General features: G+C 40.6%; 1 protein-coding gene across 11 annotated transcripts in view; it reads right to left on the bottom strand.

Annotated features, from left to right (window-relative positions):
* Positions 1-23,540, bottom strand: part of TLE1 (TLE family member 1, transcriptional corepressor) — a 70,305-nt gene extending 46,765 nt beyond the window's left edge. For 2 of the 11 annotated variants that reach the window (XM_085530404.1, XM_085530405.1), the window contains exons 1-7: positions 22,909-23,540; positions 22,584-22,684; positions 21,258-21,321; positions 21,121-21,165; positions 8,946-9,052; positions 1,499-1,561; positions 490-564 (exon numbers count right to left, since the gene is read on the bottom strand). In XM_085530404.1, the coding sequence (XP_085386530.1) occupies positions 490-516 (27 nt within the window). In that variant the 5' untranslated portion in view covers positions 517-564; positions 1,499-1,561; positions 8,946-9,052; ... (2 more) ...; positions 22,584-22,684; positions 22,909-23,540. Of the gene's footprint in view, positions 1-459; positions 565-1,498; positions 1,562-8,945; positions 9,053-21,120; positions 21,166-21,257; positions 21,322-22,583; positions 22,685-22,908 lie in introns of those variants that run through there. The other 9 variants (XM_015849196.3, XM_015849197.3, XM_015849198.3 and 6 more) reach the window with 6 other exon arrangements.
* Between the last annotated feature and the right edge of the window lie 1,242 nt (positions 23,541-24,782).

Here is a 24,782-nt window from a genome sequence, read left to right as displayed (position 1 = left end):
GAATTAACTAATTTCAGCTTATTTAAAAGCACAAACTTGGTGAACGGCTATTAGTGCCCTGTGTCAGTCAATTAATACTACTTCAAAAGCAAGTGAAGTTTCTTTTCAGTAGCTTGCTAATTTAAAAATTATGAAAAAATCACAAGAAGGCAAAAGAAAGAAGAATGAATAGTTGTACAGGCTGCAAGGACTAAAAGAATGAGGAAAAGGTAACTACCTCAACTGACATACAATACTTACAGATAAACAAACAACAGTCCTAACACTGCATTTCTTGCAGTGAAAGTTGTTCCACACAGCATTCTAAGCAAACTATTAACTTTATCCCTGATAAAATCTATGCAAGGAAATCAAACATACTTGAGCTACACTGAGCACCAAAACAATGTTAGATGTCAAAACATTAGGCTTATTTTAAGAACAGTAAAGCGATAATATATGAAAGCAAGTTATACACACTGTAGGAGGTAGACCTGGAAGGCCACGTACCCCGATGATGGCATTCAGTTCAGCCATGGTCACTTGTTTGGCACGTTCTACAGCTTGAGCCACTTGCTGCTGATGCTATTAAAAGAAGAAAGGACATGAGGAGGAATTTGTGAAACAAATAAAACTAGGAACAAAAATATCTGAACAAGCAGTTTCTCTGGAGAAGCTCAAGCTGCTTGCAAGATACACTTCATGCAGGTAAAAAGGGAACAGTACTCTATTTCTCATCCTTTCCATCAAAAGCAAACAACAGCCCTGAAAGTAGGCAATTCATCTCTCCCCCAGTTCCACTTCAAAATTAATTTTCTGAAAAAATGAATAATGATTTTCTAATAGAGTTGGCAGTACAATAACATCAGCTTCATACTAGAAGTAATTTCAACATTTATAAACTGCGTCCACAGAGCAAAATCTACAGAAATCTTAAATGGGAAGAGTAAATGCTTCACTAAATTCTAACTTGAACTACAAATACTTTTTGTAAACTGTAGAGTTTGAAAAGGCATGCCCAAAATAACACCCTTGAACACATAGCAGCAGCTGACTATAATATGCTACAATCACAGTCATTCAAAACCTGTAACCTTAAAGAGCATTTTGCATTTGAGATAACTACTCAGCTTTTACACTAAATTTTGATATAAATGAGCATACTTATTTTCACTGGAAGCACATTCAACAACTGAATATCAAATACATAAACACCACAATCAGAAACAAAAGCATTTTGTTGCATTGATTTTTTATTATTATTATTATTATTATTTATTAAAGTAAAGAAAAAAGTAAAAATACTTCCCCCCTCCTCTGGGAATGAAAAAGGATGAGCCATTGTCAGTAGTTTAACTCAGATTTGCCAAACCAAATTAGCAGGGGATTTGCACACTTCAGCTATAACAGATGTTCCCTGCACTTGTTCATTGTGATAAAATTAACATCTTAAAACTAGCTAATTTGCAAACAGAAAAGCAACATAATTGCACTTTCACAGCTGAACAGTTTTACTTACTTCCTGAGACAAAAATGGGATGACTTGTGCACAAATTGTATTCAATCTCTTGGCGATTTCTGTCTACGGAGGAAAAGTAAGTATTTTGATTAAAATCATGTTTTCTGCTAGTTCTCACATATCAGCCACTGTACGGGATCGTATTAGGTTAACACTGTGGAGTAAATAACAGAAATCCATGTCTTAATACCACTACAAATACAAATAGTTAATATTTAAGTCTAAATGAGAACAGAGATTTAGTTAGCTACTCTGGGACATCTGCTATGTCTAAAGCACCTAATCTGTATACAAATTTAGCTACGTACAAGGGCCAGATTTGTGCCTAATGAACAAGAAAAGCATTTTTGAAAAACATTAAGTCCACAATAAAGTCTTTTAAAACTAAGATTTATTGTTACTTGAATTACTAAGCAGCCTAACATGGAGCTGACAGGCATGCAAGAAGAATGTTTCTTTCATGATCAATTTTTTCTGCCAATTAAAAGGCAATCTTGGTTTTCTTAACAGAAAGAAAACTACAGGAATACAAAATACTACAAGAGAAGCAATGAAGAATGGGTAAGAAAGATACAAGCTTCTAAAACATTCTTACTAAGACAGAATTAAAGTAAGGACATCCAGGGTGGAAAAGACAAAGGTAGTCATTAACAACAAATTAGTGAAACCATGAGTAGCAGGAGAACAATAAACCTGTGTAGTAACAGTCCTGTGCTAAGAGCAGCTCAGAATCACTCTATCTATCACTAAGCCTTAAACAACTGTCCCTATTTTTCAGTTTTGTTTTAGGATATAAATGGGGAAAATCGCTGATGTCAATTGTCGGCCAAATGTCACGCCAAAACCTGAACAAAGAGAAACTCAAGAAATTTGGATGAAAACACTGGTAACTTATCTGCTGAGCCTTTGTTTGAAGCCTTCCAATCACTCCAGATTTCTTACAAAGACACTGAGATGTGCTGATGCTTACATATCAGACAATCAGTAATTAGAAAACAAAAGCCTCACAGTGTTTCTGTATGTCCAGAGACATGTGACTTGACCTGGTGGATCTCCTGAACACTTCAGAGATCATTTCTTTCTATGCAAAGTAGCTCCTTCATGAATGGTCAATGAGGAAACAGCTGCTTTCCAGCAAACCTCTCTCCCGGCAACAACGTGGATGAGTCTCTGTTCTCAATAGAAATATCTACCCTCTTACACAACTCCAACCAGCAAGTGACTTTGCTCCATTTCTGTTTTATTTGGTCTATGAGCATAAAAAAATAAATCATTCCGTTCACTGGTAGTAGATAAACTATCACCAAAAACAGCATAAATGAGTTATCAGCATTACCAAATTACTGGCAGATCTGTAAGTACTTTAAGTCTCCCTTAATTCAAGGGAAAAAAGACGTGTTTAATGGTTGCGAAAATTTGTATATTGAAAGGCATTTTTCCACATGCCTTGCTTAAAGGATACAAACATTAAGCTATGAAAAGACCGTTACACAGCAGTCTTACTGTTTGAGATGAGGTGGTTAATTTCCAATAACCCAGTCTTAGGCCAACAGATTTAACTTTGTTTTCAGAAGCTAAGATGAACTGTAGCAGGTTTTAAGTGGGAAAATAAGCAAAACAGGACAGAAGTAATTTGGTTTACCCTAAAAAGTTGTTTCAGACTGTATGAGCCACACAAGAGTCTATTCCAGAGTTTTGAAAAGTATCCTTATTGTAGTTGTGAAAAGTCTGTTTTCAGTGCAGTCTAGAAAGCATGCAAGTCTGTCATGGTTTTGTTATTTTGTAATGTTGCTATCAGTATTCCACATCGTAGCATCATGTAAAGCATGGATGATTTTGCCAAATGTGCAGTTCACAGAAGAAGACTACATATCCCAGAGAACATCACGGTCAAGGATAAGTCACGGGACCAGGACACTATATAATCTCGTTCCCAGTCTGGAGCTCTCTCTCTCGAACTTCTCGGGGAATGGGATGCGTTCCAGCCATGTCACCTAGAGTTCACAGTAGGCCTCTCGGTTTTTGGGGACTCTCTCTCTCTGTTTCGTTCAATTTATTAGCCTCAATTATATTATATTGTGTTATCTTGTATTCTGATATCATATTTAGTAAAATAAGTTTTCCTCCTTAGATTGCCGCTGTTTTTATCCCATTCCCTTTTTTTCCCTTCCTTTCCGGGACCGGGGGCCCTATGGGGTGGCTCCGCCCTGTCATGGACATAGGTAAATCTAGGTAACCCATGACAAAGTCATATACATTACTGAGCTTACTTACAAGGTCCCAAGCATCTGTGATTAAATAAATACAGAACTGCACACTAATACAACAGCACATAACATCATGTGCTAGTTACCAGTTGTGAGGCACAACAATTACACTTTTAAAATTACTTCTTTTCTATAATAAAACCATAAAAATAAATAAATAAATAAAGGATCAGACAAGCCTGGAAGAAAGGCACATAATTCCTCTGAATTACAAACAAGGCACAGAAAGAAAGAGCTACACTTGCCTCTGCTCTGCATTGTAACATTCATCAGAGACTGTGTAAATATTGAAAAACTAGATTTGAACCCTGAAAGAGGTGCACCCTCTGTTAATCTTTTTGTGCTTGTGTCAGTACTAGAAACAACTAACTTAAGAGGGGAACCGAAATAAAGTATCCTTCTGAATTACAGAACGGCTTGGGCTGGAAGGAACCTCAGACACATTTAGTTCTAAGCCCCTGCCTTGGGCAAAGCTGCTAACTGCTATATGAGACTGCCCAGAAACTCAACAAGACCAGCCTTGAATGCTGCCAGGGACGAGGCATCCACAGCTTCTCTGGGCAACCTGCTCCAGTGCCTCACCACAATTTGAAGGAAAGAATTTCTTCCTAACAACTTCTGAAGCAAGGCATCCATCATATATAAACAACATCTCCTGTTTACCCACAGTTGTGGGTAAATTTAAGTGTAGAAGTCATAAACAAGTGCTTGTTTAAAGATGTGCTGCTGCTGCTATAAGAGTCAGGTAATAGGCATTCACTCTGGAAGAAAACTAAAATTTTCTATTCCACACCTCATAACAGAAATCTGCTCATTTTTAAAAGGCAGTCTGCATCATGGCACTCTTTCCCAGACACAATTAGATAAGGTACTTAGAATTATTTATCTACTAGCAGATCTCTACAACTTTTCTTTTTTCTTTCCCCCTCCCTCTCTCTCCCTCCCCCCCCCCCCCCCCCCCCCCCCCCCAAATAACTACTAAAAAGTACTCTTACTTATAAATATGTTTTTAAAATATCTTTGTTCTCTAATGAGTTGGTTAAACTAGGTACTAAAGCAAAATTCACTTAATCTTCACCATCAAGAGGTATTTTTTTTCAGCGTTGAGAAAAAAGAAAGCTCCATACATTTAAATACAAATCAAGATGGAATAAATTTGAATAGGTGTATATACATACATAATTATTTATGTTCTGTCTTGATCAGCCAAGTTGTCCTAGACTCATTCAAAGAAGTTTTTTGGGAAAATGTGTATGCATATATGTCAATCAAGATAGAACATATATAGTTGGTGACATTAAAGCAAGCTATATTTTTCTAAGTTAGGGCTCATACACTTAATAGTTTAAAAGTACTTATCAGTTACTTTCAGAGGCTTCACAGTATAACATACCTATTATCTAATTGCTGATCTTGAGCCATGAAGAACAGTCAGAAGGAGGAGTAAACAAAGAAAATTCTGCAGAAAGCTGCACGGAGCAGAGACAAACGTCTAATTGCGTATGTTCTTCAGCCCTTTGGTAAAGCAGACAGTAGAAGCCTGCATCTCTCATGAAAGCTCTCCTCACTCTACAGCGGCTCTTAGCAAGTCAACTGAAGAGCCCTTAATTGTTTGTGTTCTTAATGCACAACCTCTTGAATGCATTCATTTTTAATAGAGGGCTCGAGTGTGGGGCCAATCAAAGAATGACAAAACTACATCATTCACTGGTTCTTGCTGTTGCAATGATTGTCTTTTGATTTATTTGCAAATGACAAGCTTGTCAGACCTCTTACTGAAGTGTCACCCTCCTTTCTGAAGTATCATTAAAAATTAACCTGAAGGAATTCAGCTCCATTTTGTAAAATTAAGTTGAGCTTTATTTTTGGCTTTACTAATCCTATTTTTTTTTTTCTATCATTCCACATAATTAAGGACTTCAATGTTTTGACCTAACATTGCCAAACTCAAGTGTTCCTACTTAGATTTTTCTCTTGCTAAAGTAAATTCTTAACATAATGACATAGAACCAAGCAGCCAGGTTAGTTACTAAATATAATATTCATTTAAGTATCAAAGTGTTTTCCTGTACAGTAGTCTATACTTCAGATCATTTAATGTTTTGACACCCCGTGCATTACAAAGTACTGTGTAAGATCTCATACTTAAATCAACACAATTTCTTAAGAAAATACAGAATTTTCGCACTGGAAAGAAGCAAGAACCACATTTCTACCCAGATTTCTTACTACACATAGCACATATTTCATCACTCATAAAAGAAGCCCTAGCCTGTAAGAGTCAGCACCCTCCATTCTGACTGAAAAATGCAACTTTCACGTGAGGAACATTAGTTTATCAATCATCAGTTTCCAGAGTTTTCAACAACAGCTATGGTTTTGCTCTAGTTGGCTCCTCCCATATTTGTTACAGCAAGAACTAGCTACAGCAACTACAGTAATCTAAAGCAAAAATTAAGTCTTAGAAGACTTTATTGTGACAATCAGCTGTACTATGACAATAGTTGCTTCACTTGTTTTGAGACTGCGTAAAGCTGTCCTATCCAGGCCTACCATTACCAAACAAATATTTATTAATATTTTTATAATATTTAACAATCTTAACAATATTTTAACAATTATTAATGTTATTAATATTCAATATTGATATTAATATTAAATAACCAAGCCAAAATAGGCCATTGAGGCTTTTTTTTTTTTTTTCCAGATTGCATTTTTTAAAAGCCAAAAATTTGATCTCTATCAACATTTCTTAAGGTCAGCTATCTGCACCTTCATTAAACTCTTCCTTACTTCAATGATTTCAAACCAATTTTCAAAAAATAAAAAATAAATAAATAAATAAACATCTGTTACTAAATTTGGAGGTAAACAGCTTAGCAGAAATGTTCAGAAACATCAGAAAAGGAAACTCAAGAAAAGTAACATATGAAAATTGAAAGTTATTATGATAATGAAAAAGCAAGTCCTAATCCATTCAATAAAATCAACCTGCCTTTAATGCACAGAAAAGAATATACTCTCAAATCATATTCACAAAAGCTTTACAAGTTAATTCTGAAGTACTATGCCTCCATTTAGACTTTCAACACATAGGTAGCCAAACAACACTGAACTCCTTCTGGAAGAAGAAAATGGACTTATTGACATTTATAGCATGTAACACAGCAACCCAGTAGGGAGTAAAAGTTAATATTGTATTTTTGTTCATTACGGAATTATTTGAGATGATCTGGAGTAGGAATGAGGAGGAAAATCAAAGGCTATGAGAATGTTACTACTCACTTGACCTCAGACCAATTTTCATCCGCATATGTCTAACAGCATGTGGATAAAAGTCCTCTTTATGGAACATGCTTGACCATTTTTAATGCCAGCAACAAACCAGAACCAGCTGAAAACTATGTCTATGAAGTCCTTGGGTAAGAAACTGCAAGTGTACAATTTAGTCTTTAACTGTTAGTACTCATTATTTTCCTGCAGAAACACTAGAACAACCAGCACTGAAGTGCTGCAGCCTTTGTTCTTAATGTGATTCAGACCTTCAGAGACAACAAAAATCACACCTATTCATAGAGCACATTAAAAAAAAAAGGGGGGGAAAAAAAACAAAAAAAAAACCACACACACACGCAGCCAACATTTTGCAGAGTATAACTTCTAATTTTGCCATGGTAAGGCTTAAAAAAAAAAAAAAAAAGAAAGAAAGAAAAAGAAAAAGGCAAAAAGGCAATATGCCATTTAGAAGTTTAGGCCCCCATAGTATATCAGTGTCAAACAACAGTGTGTCAAGCTAAAATTCAATTCAGGTAAGTGCCACTGCCAAATTTTCTTGTTCCCAGACGTGCTCTAAAATTATTTTATTGCTTAAAATTTAATTTGTTCCAACTCACGTCTCCATGACAACATTGGCTAACCCTGCAAATCATTTGGGTAATTGGATATCTTATCTTTCAATTGCTCACAAATCAAATGATTTTGCTAGAACTGAAGCAGCCAATCAAATTTACTGGTCTCCTGAGTAACAGACCGGGAGAAGTAGCCACATTCATCTCCCCTTTACAGCCATATTCACCACCATGCGACAAACTGTGGAAGTTGGCCTTCAAACTGTATTTTAAATTATAAACACTGTCATTACTAACATTCGAACCAATAGGAGGAGGAGGGAAGGTTTATTCTCAACAGGCAGCTGAAATTCAATCTGACAAGCAGCAGTGGGTAGCATTCACTTCAGCGACAAGAACAATCTCTGTATTTTGGGGATAAGCTGTCAGTTTAACATGACACATCATTAACAAATAGAGTTTTCCTTCTGCCCCATGTTTGTACTGCTCATTTTAATCATGAGGTCGGCCACCCACGAGATGATGATATTAAAACCCCAGAAGACTGACATGAAAAATCTTTAGCTATTAAAAAAAAACAAAACATTACCATATTGCAAGTGGGAGTGCAGAAAGGAATAAGCAACAGAAATATTAACAGAACAAAATCCTCAAAATGACAAAGTTGCAGAATGACAGATAATCTCTAAATGTACACTTCTTACCTAAACTACATTTATCTGAAGCCTCTTTTGATGTTAGTTTATGTTACAGAAAGGTCATGTTAATTTAAACATAAGCTGGATCTGATGCACATACAAGCCAACAGCTACATTTAATGAACATCTACTATAGATTTGAACTTTGTTCAACTGTAAAGTAACTGGATATATTTCAGATGTTAAATTTCAGTCCTTTCTATTAAAATACAGATTCTGTGCAGCCTTCATTGAACCACTGTAAACAACTGCCCATCCCATCTGCAGCTGTAAATGCAGTTGGAACCTAAGTCAACTGGCAACAGCAAAGCCGTTGTGTGAAAGGATCACTTGAACATCCTGACATCTTCACTATATTAAGACTTTTCTTGGCTAAAATTGTCTAAAACGAGCCATTATAACATTTCTCCTTTAATCCAACTTCAGTTCATCTTGCATTCATTCAAATCTTAATTCTGCAGCTTTGTTTCCATGCCTATGCTAACCTTCAATACAAAGAACTGTTTAAATCTCTGAAGCCAGCAGAGAACTTTTAATTTACTTCCCAGTTGTTTCGGAGCACACACATTTACTCAGATTTCATGAGATGGCAGAGCAAGTCAGAGTCTGACTGATCCAAAAGAGAAAGTCTCACCGCCTTCACTTCCAGAGGCACGCACTGATCACCTTATTCCAAAAGCACTCCTGGAGATGTTCAGAATCGTCCAACATCTCAGCTCACTAGTTGAGCAGAAAACATTTCTACAGGAAAAAGGAAAAGGACCAGCTTAGCAGATCAGCAAGTTAAGGAGGCTAACAAGAAGCATCCACCAAGTAACAGCTATTCAGGGAAGCACACGAAGAACCTAACTGAAAGCAGGGGGAAACGCTAAGCCAGATGAGCTCCTCCCATCCCACACATTCTTCTTAATTATCAAACATGTTTCACGTTATTGCTATTGGGGTATTAAGAACTAAACTAATACAAGAATAGCTGAGCAACACAGCACTATATAAGAAAAAGGAAGTAACAAAAAGAATAAAAGAAAGGTGTCATAAAAACAGCATAGCTACAACTGCTACACCTTACAGAAAGGAAGCCCATTCCCCTGGCTCTTCATCTGATTTAGGATACACTTCAAAAATCTTTCCTATTTTGCTCTCAATCCCACAAGCTACAACCAAGTTTTTGCACACACTCTTAAAGCACTAAACACAGACAGCCACTTTATTGGGATGGCCAAAGAATGTCAGAGGTATTATATAACTGTGGAAGTGCCTAAATCTATGTAGGCTTTGAAAATGTAAAAGCATAATGTACCTCAAATCAAGCACATACAATTAAAGTACTCAAGATATGAACAAAACTCTCTGTTGGGATTTAGTCCTTATCAACAATCAAGTAAAACTACAACAGCATTGGAATCTGCTCTTGAGTAGAACAAAGAGCATGCCAACTGGCAAAATAAGCAGTACCACATATCACAGAATCACAGAATTATCAAGGTTGGAAAAGACCTAGAAGATCATCTAGTCCAACCATTACCAATACTTCCTGGCTAAATCATATTCCTCAGTGCCACATCCAAGCGTTTCTTGAACACTCCCGTGGTCGGTGACTCCACCACCTCCCTGGGCAGTGCATTCCAATGCCTGACTACTCTTTCCGAAAAGTAATGCTTCCTAATGTCCAGCCTGAATCTCCCCTGACGCAGCTTAAAACCATTCCCTCTAGTTCTATCACTGATTACACGAGAGAAGAGGCCAACCCCCAGCTCACTACAACCCCCTGTCAGGAAGTTATAGAGAGCTATAAGGTCTCCCCTGAGCCTCCCCTTCTCCAGGCTGAACAATCCTAGCTCCCTCAGCCGCTCCTCGTAAGGCCTGTGCTCCAGACCCCTCACCAGCTTTGTAGCCCTCCTCTGAACACGTTCCAGGGCCGCAATGTCTTTCTTGTAGTGAGGGGCCCAAAACTGAACACAGTACTCAAGGTGCGGCCGCACCAATGCCGAGTACAGGGGGACAATTACCTCCCTGTTCCTGCCAGTAACACTGTTTTTGATGCAAGCCAGGATGCCGTTGGCCTTCTTAGCCACCCGGGCACACTGTCGGCTCATGTTCAGCCGAGCATCAATCAGTACCCCCAGGTCTGTTTCCTCAACACAATCCTCTAGCCACTCTGCCCCAAGCCTGTAGCGCTGCCCAGGGTTGTTGTGGCCAAAGTGCAGAACCCGGCATTTGGTCTTGTTGAACATCATCCCGTTGGCTTTGGCCCAGCCCTCCAGCCTACCCAGATCCCTCTGCTGGGCCTCTCTACCCTCAGGCAGATCGACACTCCCTGCCAATTTGGTGTCATCCGCGAACTTACTGAGGGTGCACTCAATGCCCTCATCCAAGTCATCAATAAAGATGTTGAAGAGGACAGGTCCCAGCACCGTCCCCTGGGGAACACCACTCATGACTGGTCTCCAACTGGATTTAACTCCATTTACCACCACTCTCTGGGCCCGGCCCTCCAGCCAGCTCCTTACCCAGCTGAGAGTGTACTCATCCAACCCACGGGCTGCCAGCTTTTGTAGGAGAACAGCATGGGAGACAGTGTCAAAGGCTTTGCTGAGGTCTAAGTAGACCACATCAACAGCCTTTCCTTCATCTATTAGACGGGTCACATCTATATCAAGACAAAGGATAGAAATACAGAGAGAAAAAAAACAACAAAACTCAATACAATACACTACATTAACTAAGACTTCAGGAACAACTATCAAACTAAGCTGAATTTAATCAAACATGTCACACGCACTTATGCATTTCAGATGCAATTTCACAGTTTTACAATATTTGCTATATTCACACATGAGATTCAAACACCTCAAGTCACTGAAAGAATTCCAAGCCTTAGTGGTGTGCTCATATCAATGGTTCAGATGCTATCAGGTGATTTGCTAATCAATAACAAGTTAAGAGGACTGACAAATTTTGTTAGCTGTTATCAGAACTAGCTGCCACACAGAATTTGGAAGGTATAACAGTGACTTTCATTATGTGGGGAAAGTGAGATTTTGAAGTCTTTCAGCAAAATCTTGGAGATATGCCAATAAATTTCTTTCCTTTTTGATTATGTTCTGTTTATATTCTGCTCACAGGATTCAGAAAGTGAAGGTGCCATCTAGATTACATCTTGTAGACAAGAACTGATTTAAACTGACCAGACAGAAAGTAATTTGAAGTTGACAATCACTATGCAGTTTATAGTCACTGGTACAAGGCAGAATAATAAGGCTATCAAGACTTCTGGAAATCAGATGTGAACTAGTTAAGTTCATCTTTATAGGATCTGTTATTGAAAGATAAAATGCATTATGGAAAGCAGATGAACTCTTTATGAAATAGTATTCAGGATATGCACAAAAATTAACACATCTGAGAATGGAACAAGAATGGACAGAGGAAGAATAGTAAGGAGGAACTGTGCCAAGAACCTATATCACAAGTTTCTAGATGAGGTTGTACAAACAAGGAAGCATGCAAGAAGTGAAAACTATGCCAGGTGACGCAGTGTAATTATATACAGCATAAGCACATAGTTACAGAATTGTGTGCCACTACTAAGTTATGCAAAAGCAAAGCTGGTGCTTAGCCATATGGCATACTAAGAAGAAAACAAAGAAGGTTCGATTCCTTCATTTACAGGAGGAAAGAGATGGTCAAAAGACACTGAGGCTGCCAGAAACATTTTTTCTTAAACTTTTTTCACCCATCTTAGCTATAAAACAGAAGTCTTCAAGAACATAATTTATATTAACTACTAGCTACCTAAGGTCAACACTGCAGCTCAAACAGTAAAGGAAAAGAACTCGAATGCTTTGATCAAGTTAACCAAGGCAACTGAAGTGTACTAAGAAGTACTAGTGTAGTAAGAAGCACTAAGTGTACTAGCAAAGCCTGCGCTATTGAACACCTTGCAGAGCCTGCAAGTGTCAGGCAGAAAGGAAACTACATATAAAAGAACAGTGCCTGATAGAGAGAAAACACCTAGTGAAAGAGCAAAGATAGTCCAGCTCCATTCAACTGTTCAAGTCTGAGGCACTAAAATGCCTTTCAACTAGAAGTATCTTGGTGAAGCAGGAAGACATACTACAACTTGTAGAGATTTTACAACAGTAAGTAGTATCTAAACCAAATAAATTCCAAAAAGGTCAGTCCTCTATGGCTTAGTGACACTGCTCTGCCTCCGCTAAGAATTTTACACTAACAGTGTAGCATTCTTAAGAACAATGCAAACAGAAAAGTTCTGCTAGAACTTCACAAGAATGTGCATCAAAACTTAAGAAGTTCTGTGTGGATGACTGGACTAGTATTTTTCAACTTTGGAACTAATGAACATGAAACTCTCCTTACCTACCCTAATCCTTATTTTACAGAGGGTTGCAAAGAAATGCGTAACATGCTAGGGGAGAGCTTCAGAATTGACTTTGCAGTGAAAGAAAAAAACAACTAGGAAAAACAAAAAGGATTGGGTCTGAAATAGCATAAAGAACCACAGCATACATAAACAGAAGTGAATAAATAAATAAATAAGGACAAAAGAGGCCCGAAAAGCAATCAACCTCTCTGTCACAGTAGATCAGAAGTTGAAATTATTTTGCAGTATGCTGCTGGTAAAAGGCTGCCACCACAGTCAATAGTAAGCTAAGCAAATCTTCTGTGCTACTCAGCACTGTGTTCCCTCCCCTGGAGTATGTGCTTATTTTGGGCACTACCCTTCATCTGGGCAAAACCACTCAAAGAATGAGCATTAGGCAGCAGTAGTCCACAAAATGCTTCTGGAAGAAAAAAGGAATAATCATCTTTTCCTTTCCGCAGTGACAAGAATGCACAGGGGAAAAAAAAAAAAAAAAAAAAAAAGAAAATGAAAAAATGTTACTGTAACTTAAAACACACTATTGTTACAGAAAGGTACTGTTACCCAGACAGCCTGAGAGTGGTTGCTATTTCTTATCTTCAGCAGCACCAGATCAGACAGGTACCCTGTCAGAAATGGCACTGCCACAACTGATTCTACTAGGCCAGAGGGAGGGACCAAGTTCTCTCTAGAACTGCCACCTGACAGCATCTATTTCAGTGTAATGAAAAAAGTTTAAAGGCTTCCCCCCTAGGTCTTCTTAAAAAAGTTTTTTTTTCTTTTTCTTTACTTAGCTTGCAATTTATGTCCCTTATTTGAGACAGCAAGATATCTGCAAAGTAATGGCTGGCAACCTTATAATCAGTTATGGCAAAGCCACAAAAGAATGACATGCTTGTTATTTTTCCCAAGAAAATCTGGGTTTACTCCCTGTCCTCCCTGAGATTTAATTCAAACTTCTGCATTTAAAGAGTGAGGTTGAGATCATTATATAATGACACAAAGACCATGGCAACTCAGGGGTTTGGGCATATTTAAAAAATAACTTCATAACTAAGCAGATTGCCAAAAATCTGAAAGCAGGTAGTTTTTTATGAAGTCCTTTGGTTTTCTTGACCTGACAAAAGCATATTTTCTTAGAATTAGTAACTAATCAAGGTGCAGTCAAACAAGCATACACATTTTTGCTGCTCCTTTTTCCAAAACTGAAAGCTATCTTTTTGTTTTTGATTACTAATCCACAAAGAAGCCTCCAAAATGGAAAAATAAATAAATAAATAGATATATAGATAAAAAAAGAGGTGGCAGCATTTTGTTCTCTAAATCAATTTTTTCCTCAGCCATCAACTAGATGTTCCAGCACAGAGAAAGAACAGTCCTTCCCTTCTAATTCAAAAATCTATACTACCATTGCCCTTGCAAACTGCTAAACAAGCAGTATCAGCAATTCACTCGTGTTCTGTAATATATTTACTGCAAATCCCAATGGCTTGACTCCTAATGCACTTTTCTATTGTGTCTGCTCTTGTCAATACACTGACTGGTCACCTTACAAGTAAGTTACTGTGACTGGCTGTTTACAAAAACATCAAAAAATCTTCAAGATTAAGAAAAAAAAAAAACAAAAAAAACACAAAAAGGAAGAAAAATCCATACTGTGTGAGAGAAGGTGGAGGCACCATCACGACACCAGCAACAAAAGAGCAGCACCAAATACAAATAAATCTGTTTTCTGTTACACGACCACACAGCCTGAAAGGCTAGCTAGGTCTTCTGATCACTTAAGCAGTACATGATATTTCCAGATAAACAACTCTGACAGATAACCCACCAGATACCTCTCAAAGAACTTTAATTTGTAATTTAATCATCTGTGCTAATTTGTTCACGCTTCTGAAGAACATAAAGAAAAGGTGAAAGCGACTCAGTCAATCCCCAATTAGAGATTACAGGCTTCTTAAATGCTGTTCAATTTATCACTAGCCACAAAACACTATTATCATTATAAAAACTTCAAAGAAACCTACCAAACTGATTAATTTCTCGAACAGTTTTCTCCACACACTGGAAGTACAGTAGGTAACATTAGGCTTGCTAGCAACTAAAATAATCCTCTCCAGAACTTTATGAAATAAATCCATAATCCTTTTTCCATTCCATTTATATTTAAGCATACTGTAAATACGTTTCTAAGAGAATTCAATGCCATTTCCATTTGTTCATTTTAAAAAATAAATAAATAAATAAATAAACCAAACATTAATTGCTGTACCAAATACAGAGGAAAGAGAAAAGTTGGAAGTTTCATCACTATGCCCTCCTTTATAATAAGTCACTTCAGGAAATAACTACTTTTTAAAACTTAGTCAGATTTGAAGCAGAGATCAAACAGGCAATGTTTTAGAAAGTTTTAACCTACCCTTCAATTGCCTCTGGCACCATGCCAGAAACAGATAAATAATTGTCAAAAAATAGGAAACAGGGCAAGGGAGAGCCATCAGATCTCGAAAAAGAGGAATGCCAGCAATAGTATCTCAGGGACTTCTACTGCAATCTACTTTATGGAGTGTGCTCAACAACAGTCTGAAGAAGACAGTACACAGCGACTAAGAACATTAGTTCCACAAGAGAATTCAAAGTAGAAACAATGACAGACAGAAGAACTGGAAAGCAGCCTTACAAGCCAAAGAGGGCAGTTAAACAGTGCACTTACACAACTTAAACACACTCATGGGCACATCAGGAGCAGCCACCCCTAGCCTCAGTATAAATTGATGGAGCCATCATTGTTCCTGAGCAAGAACTCAGATGTGAGCAAATCTGAGAGGCGATAACAACAGTTCATAATTTCTTGGTAGCCAAGGAGAGAAATCAAATATTGAGAACTTTTCCAAAGGAAAAATATATATATATATATATATTTATTTTTTTTTTTTTAATATATAACCAATTATGCCATTTATATAAATCTCTGGTTTGCTTGTATCCTGACAATAGCATTTAGTTCTTGTGCCTTCATTTCAGTAGACTGAAAATGGGGAAAAAAAATAAATTTAAATAAATAAATAAATAAAGCAAAGGCAAATCAGATGATCACAGCTATGGAACAACTTGTACTTCTATAAACTGAGTAGGCTGGGACTACCCAGTGTGAAAGTGAGCCACAAACAATACACACGAAGGTCTAAAATTCTGATGGCATGGAAAAGGCAACTAGACATCAATTACGTGCATCTGCTGAGAACTAAGGGTCAAACAAAGATAACATCACAAATGAAGTTTCTTTATCCCCAGTCCCTAAACTCCTCCCCCAAAAAATAAACACAATTGCCTTGCTTATCTTGCACCCACAACAGCTTCCTCCCCACACACTGGCAAAAAAAACACTACAAAGAAGTTTTACATTAGAAGACAAGTTGAACTCGCAACAGACTCACACCCTTGTTGATGACAATAATGAAATGGTTAATATAAAATCTGCTGATCAAGAAAAATCAATTCTTCCCCTTATTGTTCCTTCCCAGTGTTTGTTAATAAAGATGACTAGCTGGAGCAAGGAGCAAGTAACTGACGCCAGTGAGAAGAGGGAGCTGAGTATAGAGTTACAGTGTAATCAGACCTGTCACTATATATTCTCAACCCTTATATTCAGTGGAATGACGACATCATTAGCTCTACTCTATGCTGTTATCATTTTTAAATTAACAAATATTGTGCAGTCTTCTGACAAGTGCAACTTAACATAAAGTTGTTTTTAGATGCTTTCAGAGTACACCAGTAGTGACCTAACCACAAATCCAGAAGACACTATCTTCCATTTTGCACTGAAAATGAAATGCAACTTTATACCTTTGCTACAAAACTAAAACTGCTGAAAGACAATTCAAATACTCAGCCTGTCTGTTTGGTTTGCATTGCAAATACCAGAAAAAGGCATTTACCTTTCACCCCAGAACAAGCTGTGAAAGAAGAACCCTTCCTTCCTTTTTCACTCCCTGCTCCCAAAAATACCAGCTTTCAAAAAAATAAAAAACAAACCTGCTTCGGCCAATCCATAAGTACAATAACAGAAATTCAGCAAGTAATTAAGTTACAGAAATACAAAGGAAGTTTGACAGCATCACCAATAGAAAGAGCTTCTCCTTTCCCTGAATGATCCTGTGATGAACCTGAAATCTGGCAGATACATTCCAAAATGCAAGATGATCTGACAGTATTTAACATATGTAGAGTGTTTATACTGTGACATACTGTCTGATGAAGTTGTATAATAAGTTGATATAATAGATAGTATCTAACAATACGGTTATCTAAAAGCCACAGAGACATATTTCACACAGTGTCCTGAACCTGTCAGATAACTCCTTAATGTCAGTCTTCAGCTCAAATGTGGTTTCAAAGTTAAGAAAGTTGAGACTGTTACTCTAGGCTTTCCTTATTGAGAAACTGTAGTTGTGGCCTAAATGGCTGTACTGGTGGTGCAACTGTAAACATTTAAGAATCCAGTATTTGTAGAATAAATACTACTGTTGAGAGAAAAATCAATCTTATTTTCTCCTTTAAAATAAATGCAGGTTCCGCATGTCTTATGTTGCAGATCCAACTGTAAAATCCTCTTGAAACACTCATGGCACATCACCAAAACCTTCAGGATTCATGACGTTTTTCATTACAGTAATTAAAATGCAAGTAGGGGGAAAAAAAAAAAATTAATTTATCTTTAAATCCCTTTCAACAGCACAGACATCCTACTCAGGAGCTGTAGAGAGCTAACTAAGCTTCTTAATTCCCTTCTATTTAACCCACTCCTGAAGTCTGATGTTCTAATGAGATATCAGAAGAATCAGTCCTTGAACAAAGAGCATTAGAAAGAGTGTTAGAAATTTCTAATTAGAAAATTAGAAAAAACATTCTGGACTAGAGCAGACATTTAATTACTGCACAACTAGTTAGAATAATGCAGTTTAGGAGTTTGTGTACTTGTCTACAAGAGGCAAAGTACGGAATGACATGCCTGCCTCAAGGCAGGTCACAAAGATCACAATAGCCGGCCCAAAGAGAAGGAAAACCAGTTGTCACTTCTAGGATTGCAGACACCCAAATACTGTAGTAGTTTATACAGTCTGTCAGTTAGTTCAGCAGTGATGATTTTTTCTTTCTTTGGCTGCCTGCCACTGAACAAGAGCTAATCTTGCACCTGAACAATCTAGGCATTAAACACACAGGAAGTCTTATCTCTCAACTTATGACAGAAGATGACAGGGCAGCACCTCTTTATTTTCAGCACCTCTCTCTAATAGCCAAGGGCAGCAACCCTTCAAGTACAGTGGGATTTTTAACACCCAAAAGACTCTTGGCACTAGCAGTTGACATATCTGCTTTGCCACCCATGGATGTCACAGTGGGAAAATCTGACTTTTATGGTCCTCAGTTTCCCTCCTCTGTTAATTCAGTCCATGACACACATGAAAACGATACCTGAATCAATCCCACCTATCCTCAGTAAACCCTCAAACTTGTTTCTGTCTCAGAGACAATAGTGTTTATCAGTAACTATATATGCCTTAAGATAATTATCATCTTTGAAAACAGTACAAAAAACCCAGGCACAACATCCTCTTAAGAATTAACCTTTGAGATTCTTATAAGAACAGAAACAAACCAAAAAAACACAAACCAGCCACAAGTATGCCAACAATTACTTCCTGATATGTGTTCAGCCAGCAAGCTGAAATGCAGTCGCAGTACCTGGGTTTAAGCAAATTGTCACAGAGTTAAACACTACAAAGAGCCAAAGCTAAAGCTGTGAAGAAAGCCCTCCTACAGCATTCATTGACACAAATGCAGAGTGTTCAAGATGAAAATTCGGCAGTACAGCTGCTTTTGTTTGGTGAGTTTGCCTCAGCTGAATCTGCATATAGCAACATCCATGTCCTAACTCTGTTTTCACCACATTATAATCGTAATAGATTACAGAATTAAATGAAGAGTTTAGTGACTGATGCAACTGCATCAGCACAAGCAATGAACCTTTTTATCAACAGGCAGATGTGACCCCATCTTTCACAGTGATGCGGACAGTACACTACACAAGCTGACACCACTGCAGTATGATTTTTTATTTTCAAATCAGCAGCCTAGTCACTCTAAAGGGCTGCACACAGGGTGAGTAAGGCATCCCACATAGAAGGTAGGCCTTAAGAACATTAAAGCTTGTTCAGTGGAAAGTTTCCCCATCACTGCATTTTTTAGCAACAAAGATGTTGTCAGGAATGACAATTTTTCATGTCCCCTGATGATGCCTTGCTAGCATTTGGTTATAAGTCATAAAGCAGGAATAATTTCAGCCTGTCAGAAGACTAGCTAATGCCCAGTTTCCCCCTAGAGAGAATTCCTGTCAAACGTAATGAGAGCTCCAAAGGCCCTCTCTACAACATAATGAGCACTTAGGCCATGCTGGTGATCAGCCAGCAAAAAGCATCAATTTGAGCCTGGCTACACGTCACCAGTTTTAATAAGAATTATGATTACTATCTGACAAAAGCCTCCTCAGAACTTATCGTTAGCAGTAGAAATTTAGAAGAATATCATCGGTGGCATTTTTTTTTTCTTTGCTTATTTGTCTCCTTCCTCTGAGGCCACCTACATGCTGAATTCTAACAGCACTATGCATTCCCACTGCAGACATCTAAATCTTTAATATGAAGATGCTACTTTTTTCAGAATTGCTTATCATGTAAAAGCATAGTATCTAAAACTCACAGCCAAGGAAAAGTATTTATCCCTTCAAATGTTTTTTCTTAACAGTATGCAGGTAGTAAGCATGCCCTGTTCTCCTCCACTGGAATCAATGCAGATATAATGCTCTGCCATAAATCTTAAAAGCTTCCCAAATATCACTGCATACTGGGCAGATGATTATAGTTGCCATACATACAGAGCATTAAACCTTTGCAATGCACAGGTGTTAAGGTCAAAGTGGAAACCTCAGTTCTGAGGCTCTTTAAGTTCATGGGCTTAATTGATTTTACTTAAAGTTAATTCCTTGTACATTTACTGAAGTAACCTGCCTTTGTCAAGATCTTATGAAGCTAACATCCATTTTGCACCAAATCAACCCACTGTATAGATACTGGCTTCCTCAGAAGTTATTTATTCTGAGCTTTACAGCAGGATAAATAGAAACCCAAAAATCAGGATCAAAAGGATAAAGAGGATAAAAAGTTAACTCACTGAGAAAGTATCATTCTTCTAACACATACTGGACAAAATACACCACAGCACATTACCAAGTTAGCCACCATTCCTACTGTTCTACCTGCCTATTTAGTGTATCAACCACTTCAAAACAACTAGGCTGTCTAACATCCCCACTTTTACCAGCATTTTGGATTCAAACAGGTGTAACTCCAAAAAACACTGTGGAACACTAGCTTCTCTTTGTAAACAAAGTTATCAGGGAACCACCATACCACCTCACCAAATACAATATTTCTAAGTGAAAACAAAATAAAAATCAAAGAGTTCAGTGTTACAAAAGAAGAATTCTACTCTGCAGTTCACTTACTTAATGAAAGTCTTTGAATATACAGAAGATCCGAAGCCTGAACTAATCAATTTACTCACTATGCCCTAAGCGGTCATCCATGCTCTTTAATTTAATGAAACAAGAATTTTAGATGAAATAGCACATACACTTCAAGAAAGAGTTGTATTGTTGCACTTTGAAATGTGTCCAACTGTGCAACTTCATCTAATGATAATTTTTTTTAAGAGGCCATCGATTTCTGAAAGACTTATTGTACCAGCATCTTGATGAAAAAGTGAATGTCAGCATATCTACAGAATACTTACACCCTGCCATTAATGCTTTATTTGGCAGACAATGGCTACTTAGTTGAGGGTCCTCTGGGCTGAGCAATCATTTAGCTTTTCTTCTCTTATGAGGTCTTTAGTGTCTTGTTCTATTTCAGCACTCTTTTTATTCACCATTATAGTGGCTGTAAGTATGAATTTTATGGGAACTTGAAAATTCACAGTCATAACTTGAGCTTTCCAAGTCACTAACCTTTTCATACCTTTAAATGGTAAGTATTGGAGCAACTGTCACTACATATGCTACAAAGTCATCATCAAAGGCTCCTTCCTACCAGCAACAAAACAGAACCATATAAAGCACTGAATTATACTTTTAAAAACAGAGACAAGGCCTTTCCTACCTCTGACACCACCTTTCAGGACCAACAGCAAGACAGCCATGTCATTCATTGGTCTGCTAATCACAGCTTTGGCATTGGTCTGCTAATCACAGCTACAATCAGTTTATTCAGACATGCAGTGCAGTCATCTGAGTACAAACACATCAGCTACATTTAAACGCAGACTGACTGCAGACTTCTGTGATTTAGAAAACAAAATGCCTTACCTGCTTGTGCATTTCAATGTTTAATCCATATGACATTTCATAATACTGCAAATAAAGGAACACATTATTTTTTTTTATATTGGCTTGCATTGTATTATAAACTACTAACTGAAATAAAGAAAAAGAAGCAAACTTACCATCACATAGTGCCTCTGCATTTCTGTCTTCTCACTTGCCAGTTTCTCACATTCCAATTTAAGGCTACAAAATAGATCACACTTCAGTGTAACTACTATGTCATTTGTTTTGACATCTACCCACTTTATTTGTATTTTGACAAAAACAAGTAATTATAAAACCTCATAACTCACACGCAAACAGAGAGAAAAAGGTCTAATTCATACTTCAAACACAAGAGTTGAGAAGGAAATTCAGAAGGTATTTTGTGGTGCTGACTGAGAGCTGCAGCTGCCACCAGAGCCACACAAACAGGGCAAAGGACATTGGCTGTTGGGCTGCAACAGGATCAGACATCCCCCAGAGTTCCTCTGAGCAGCCAGAAGTATTTCTTCACATGTGACATTCCGAGTCACAGCCAAACAGCATCATTTGTGGTTAGAATTACATCTTGGGCCTACCTACTAACCTCAAGGCGCCTCCAGCTTGGGTTATCTTGCCTGCAGCTGGACAGCGGTAACTCTGACCGCCATTTGCTAGCAAGTCTGTTTTCAGAAAAGTTGTCTGTCTCATCACAAGCAGCAGCATCACTTTAACGACTCTGACTGAGCAAAGAAAAGCAGCAACATTCCCTTTGTTTTCTTTAGGGCCACCAGAAAGCATCCGATGGAACAGATGCTGTGGAAAGCAGCCTTTTTCACTTACAGCTGCAATACTGAATGATCACAGCTTATACTGCATTTCTAAGTAACCAATGGCTCGGGCAAGTCAGCAATCTCAAGTGAGAATCAGACAGTGGTGTGGTGAGAAAAAGGAGCCTCAGCCACAGTCGGATGAATTTCTGTACAGAAATTAACAGAGCTTTTATTCCTATCCTGACAGCTCAGGTGCAAGGGAGTACAGAATCGAGAGACAAGTGCCTCTTATTGCCGAACATCCTCTGCACGCAGGAATCCGTTCCGTACGGGACTCCCAGCACCAAAGCACCACGCAGCGCAGCGCAACGGAGCGCCCTTCACGGCTTCAGCAGATGGACGCTAACATTACGCTACAAAGCTGCCATCCTCTCGACTCTTTTAGCACTGCGCACCGGCGTCGGATTCACCTTAGCACGAACACCTCACGTAACGGAGGAGGGCTCTTCCTCAGCCTTCCGTGCCACGACATTCTCCTCCCGCAACACCCACACCCCACACCCCGGCCCGGCCGCCTCCAGCCGCGCTCCCGCCCGAGGGCCCCACACTGCCCTGGCCCCGCACGCCACCGCCTGGACGCGGCCTCTCGCTGCAGCCCCAGGCGGGAAGAGCGGATCCGAGCGCCCCCGGTGCGACCCCACCGCCGCTCACCTGTGGTACTGAGCCTGGAGGAACTGGAACTCCTCCTTGATGCGGTCCAGCGACTCCGGGATGGTGAATTTGAAGGGCTGCCCCGCAGCCTGGTGAGGCGCCTGCGACGAACGGACCGGGAAAGAGAAGCACGGTCAGACCGCGCGGACGGGGCGGGACGCAGCGAGGGTCCATCCCGCCGCCCTCCCCGTCCCTGCCGCGATCCCGGCCCCAGCGCTTTTCCTCCCGTCGCGGGGCGGCCACGCTCTTCCCCGCCGCTCCCCGCGCATCGAGGCGGAAAGTGACCGCCGCACGCAGGGCTGGTTCTGCCCGTCGCCGTACTCACGGGGTGCCGGCTCTGCGGGAACATGGCTCCGAACGTGCCTCACACCGCCCCGCGGCGCTCAGTGCTTCCGCCGCGGGGACATCCTCCGGCTGTGGCCGCTCTGTCGCTGCAACTCCGTGACACGGGACAGGCGACGCAAGTCGTGAGGGCGAGCGGCTCTCTAGGGGGCTCCGGGCGCGGCCGTCACAGCGAGGGGGGCGGGCGGGAAGCCTCCGGGGGCGGCCTCGCTGCTCCCGACCGCCGGCGGCGCATGGGGCAGCCGGAGCGGAGCTCCGCGGGGGGCGGGCGCGAGGCGGCCCCGCGGCGACGGAGACACCACAACAAAGGGCGGAGAGCGCCCGTTCCGCGCGGGGTCAGGCGGGCGACAGCCTCCGGCACCGAGCGGCTCCGCGCCTCAGCAGCACGCGGTGCATCGCGATCTCCTCCCCATTCTCGTCCTTCTCCTCGCCGTCACTCTCCACTGCCTGGCGCTGCCCCACCGAGGTGAAGTTCCGACCTGTCGAGGAGCGCGGCCGTGCCGTGCCCTGCTCCGCGCGGGGGAACGGAGCGCTGCAGACCCGCGGGATGCGCTCGGCGGGACGGGAACAGCCGGGCCGGGCGGGACGCGCCGTGCTCGCCGCACCGTATGCATTAACACGCGGTTTCACACTCCTCCAGCTAACCAGCCACCCAACCCCTCCCACAGCCCTCAGCGAGGGGGGAGAGATGGCGGTAGTAGCCAGTCGCCTGCCTCCGCAACAACGTGGGTGCGTGACGCGTCCGGCGCCGAGGGCCAATGGAACGAGCGCGGCTCCGTCTGCCTGTCAGCCTTTCGCTGGAAAGCGTTTCTGGCGGAGCGGCGGGAGCCCTTCTTGCCAGCCAATGGGAGGGCGTGGAGTGCAGGGAGGAGAGTAAGGTCTGTGGGAAGGGGAGCGGGGAGGCTGAGCTGTCATTCAAAGTAACGTGGTGCTACCGGCCGGTCGGGCGGGGAGGTGGGGTTGCTTCTCGCCCAGCACGCGGCGCCTGCGCGCATGGGGTCGGTGGTGCCGGGGGGCAGGAAGGCAGGGCGTAGCGGGCCTGCTGTCCGCCAGGGGCAGGGGGCGGTGCGGAGGTCTGGAGTAGGGGTTTGGTGAGGCGTCGCGCGGCTGGAGGGTGTCTCCCAGCGCTATACGGGGTGGCTGGGGTACGCGCTGTGGCGTTGCCCCTCATTGGTACTTAGGGCTGTGTAAGGAACACGAAGTTTGGAGTTAGGAAACCTGACTTGAGGCGGTACCGGGGTAGGAACTCGTGCAGTGCTGCGCTGTGCACAGTTCTGTATCAGAATGGCCAAAGGAAAAGGACGTGGAACTGCTCAGAGCCCTCAGACTGAATACCCGCACACCCACTGAAGCTGCTGGGCTCTGGGAGCAGGGCTCTGCATCACCTGCCCGTGTTCTGCTGGCCTCGTGGGCCTGTGGACACCAGTGTGTGTGCATGGGTGTGTTTAGATTATGTGCATAAGCACGCACATTTGTGAATACATAAATACGTACAGGTACACGAGGACTGTTCTTCACTGTTTTTCAGAAAAGAATGAAAATGCCTTTACTGTGAGGTGGTATTTCCGAAGGTGGGAATATAAACCTGTTTGGTGCTCCGCGTGCATAATTGGAGCTCCTCCTCCTGAGTTCTTTTCTCAGCTCTTCCCCTGTTGCCTTGGACAAGCCAGTTCACCACTCTGCTCATGGCATTGGAAAGCTTAATTAATTAATACTTATGAAGTACTCAGATCCTAAGATGAAAGCTACCATAAATATGCAGGCCATTATTATATACTTTGCGTATCTAGCAGCTTTGGAGTCTGTAATAACATAGCACTTGCCTAACTTTGGTTGTACTGTGCTTCACTTGCTGGC

Source organism: Coturnix japonica, chromosome Z (assembly GCF_054131305.1).
Source record: "Coturnix japonica strain WE chromosome Z, WE-NBRP24, whole genome shotgun sequence".
Classification (NCBI taxonomy): Eukaryota; Metazoa; Chordata; class Aves; order Galliformes; family Phasianidae; genus Coturnix; species Coturnix japonica.
This window is presented reverse-complemented; position numbering and strand designations above follow the sequence as displayed.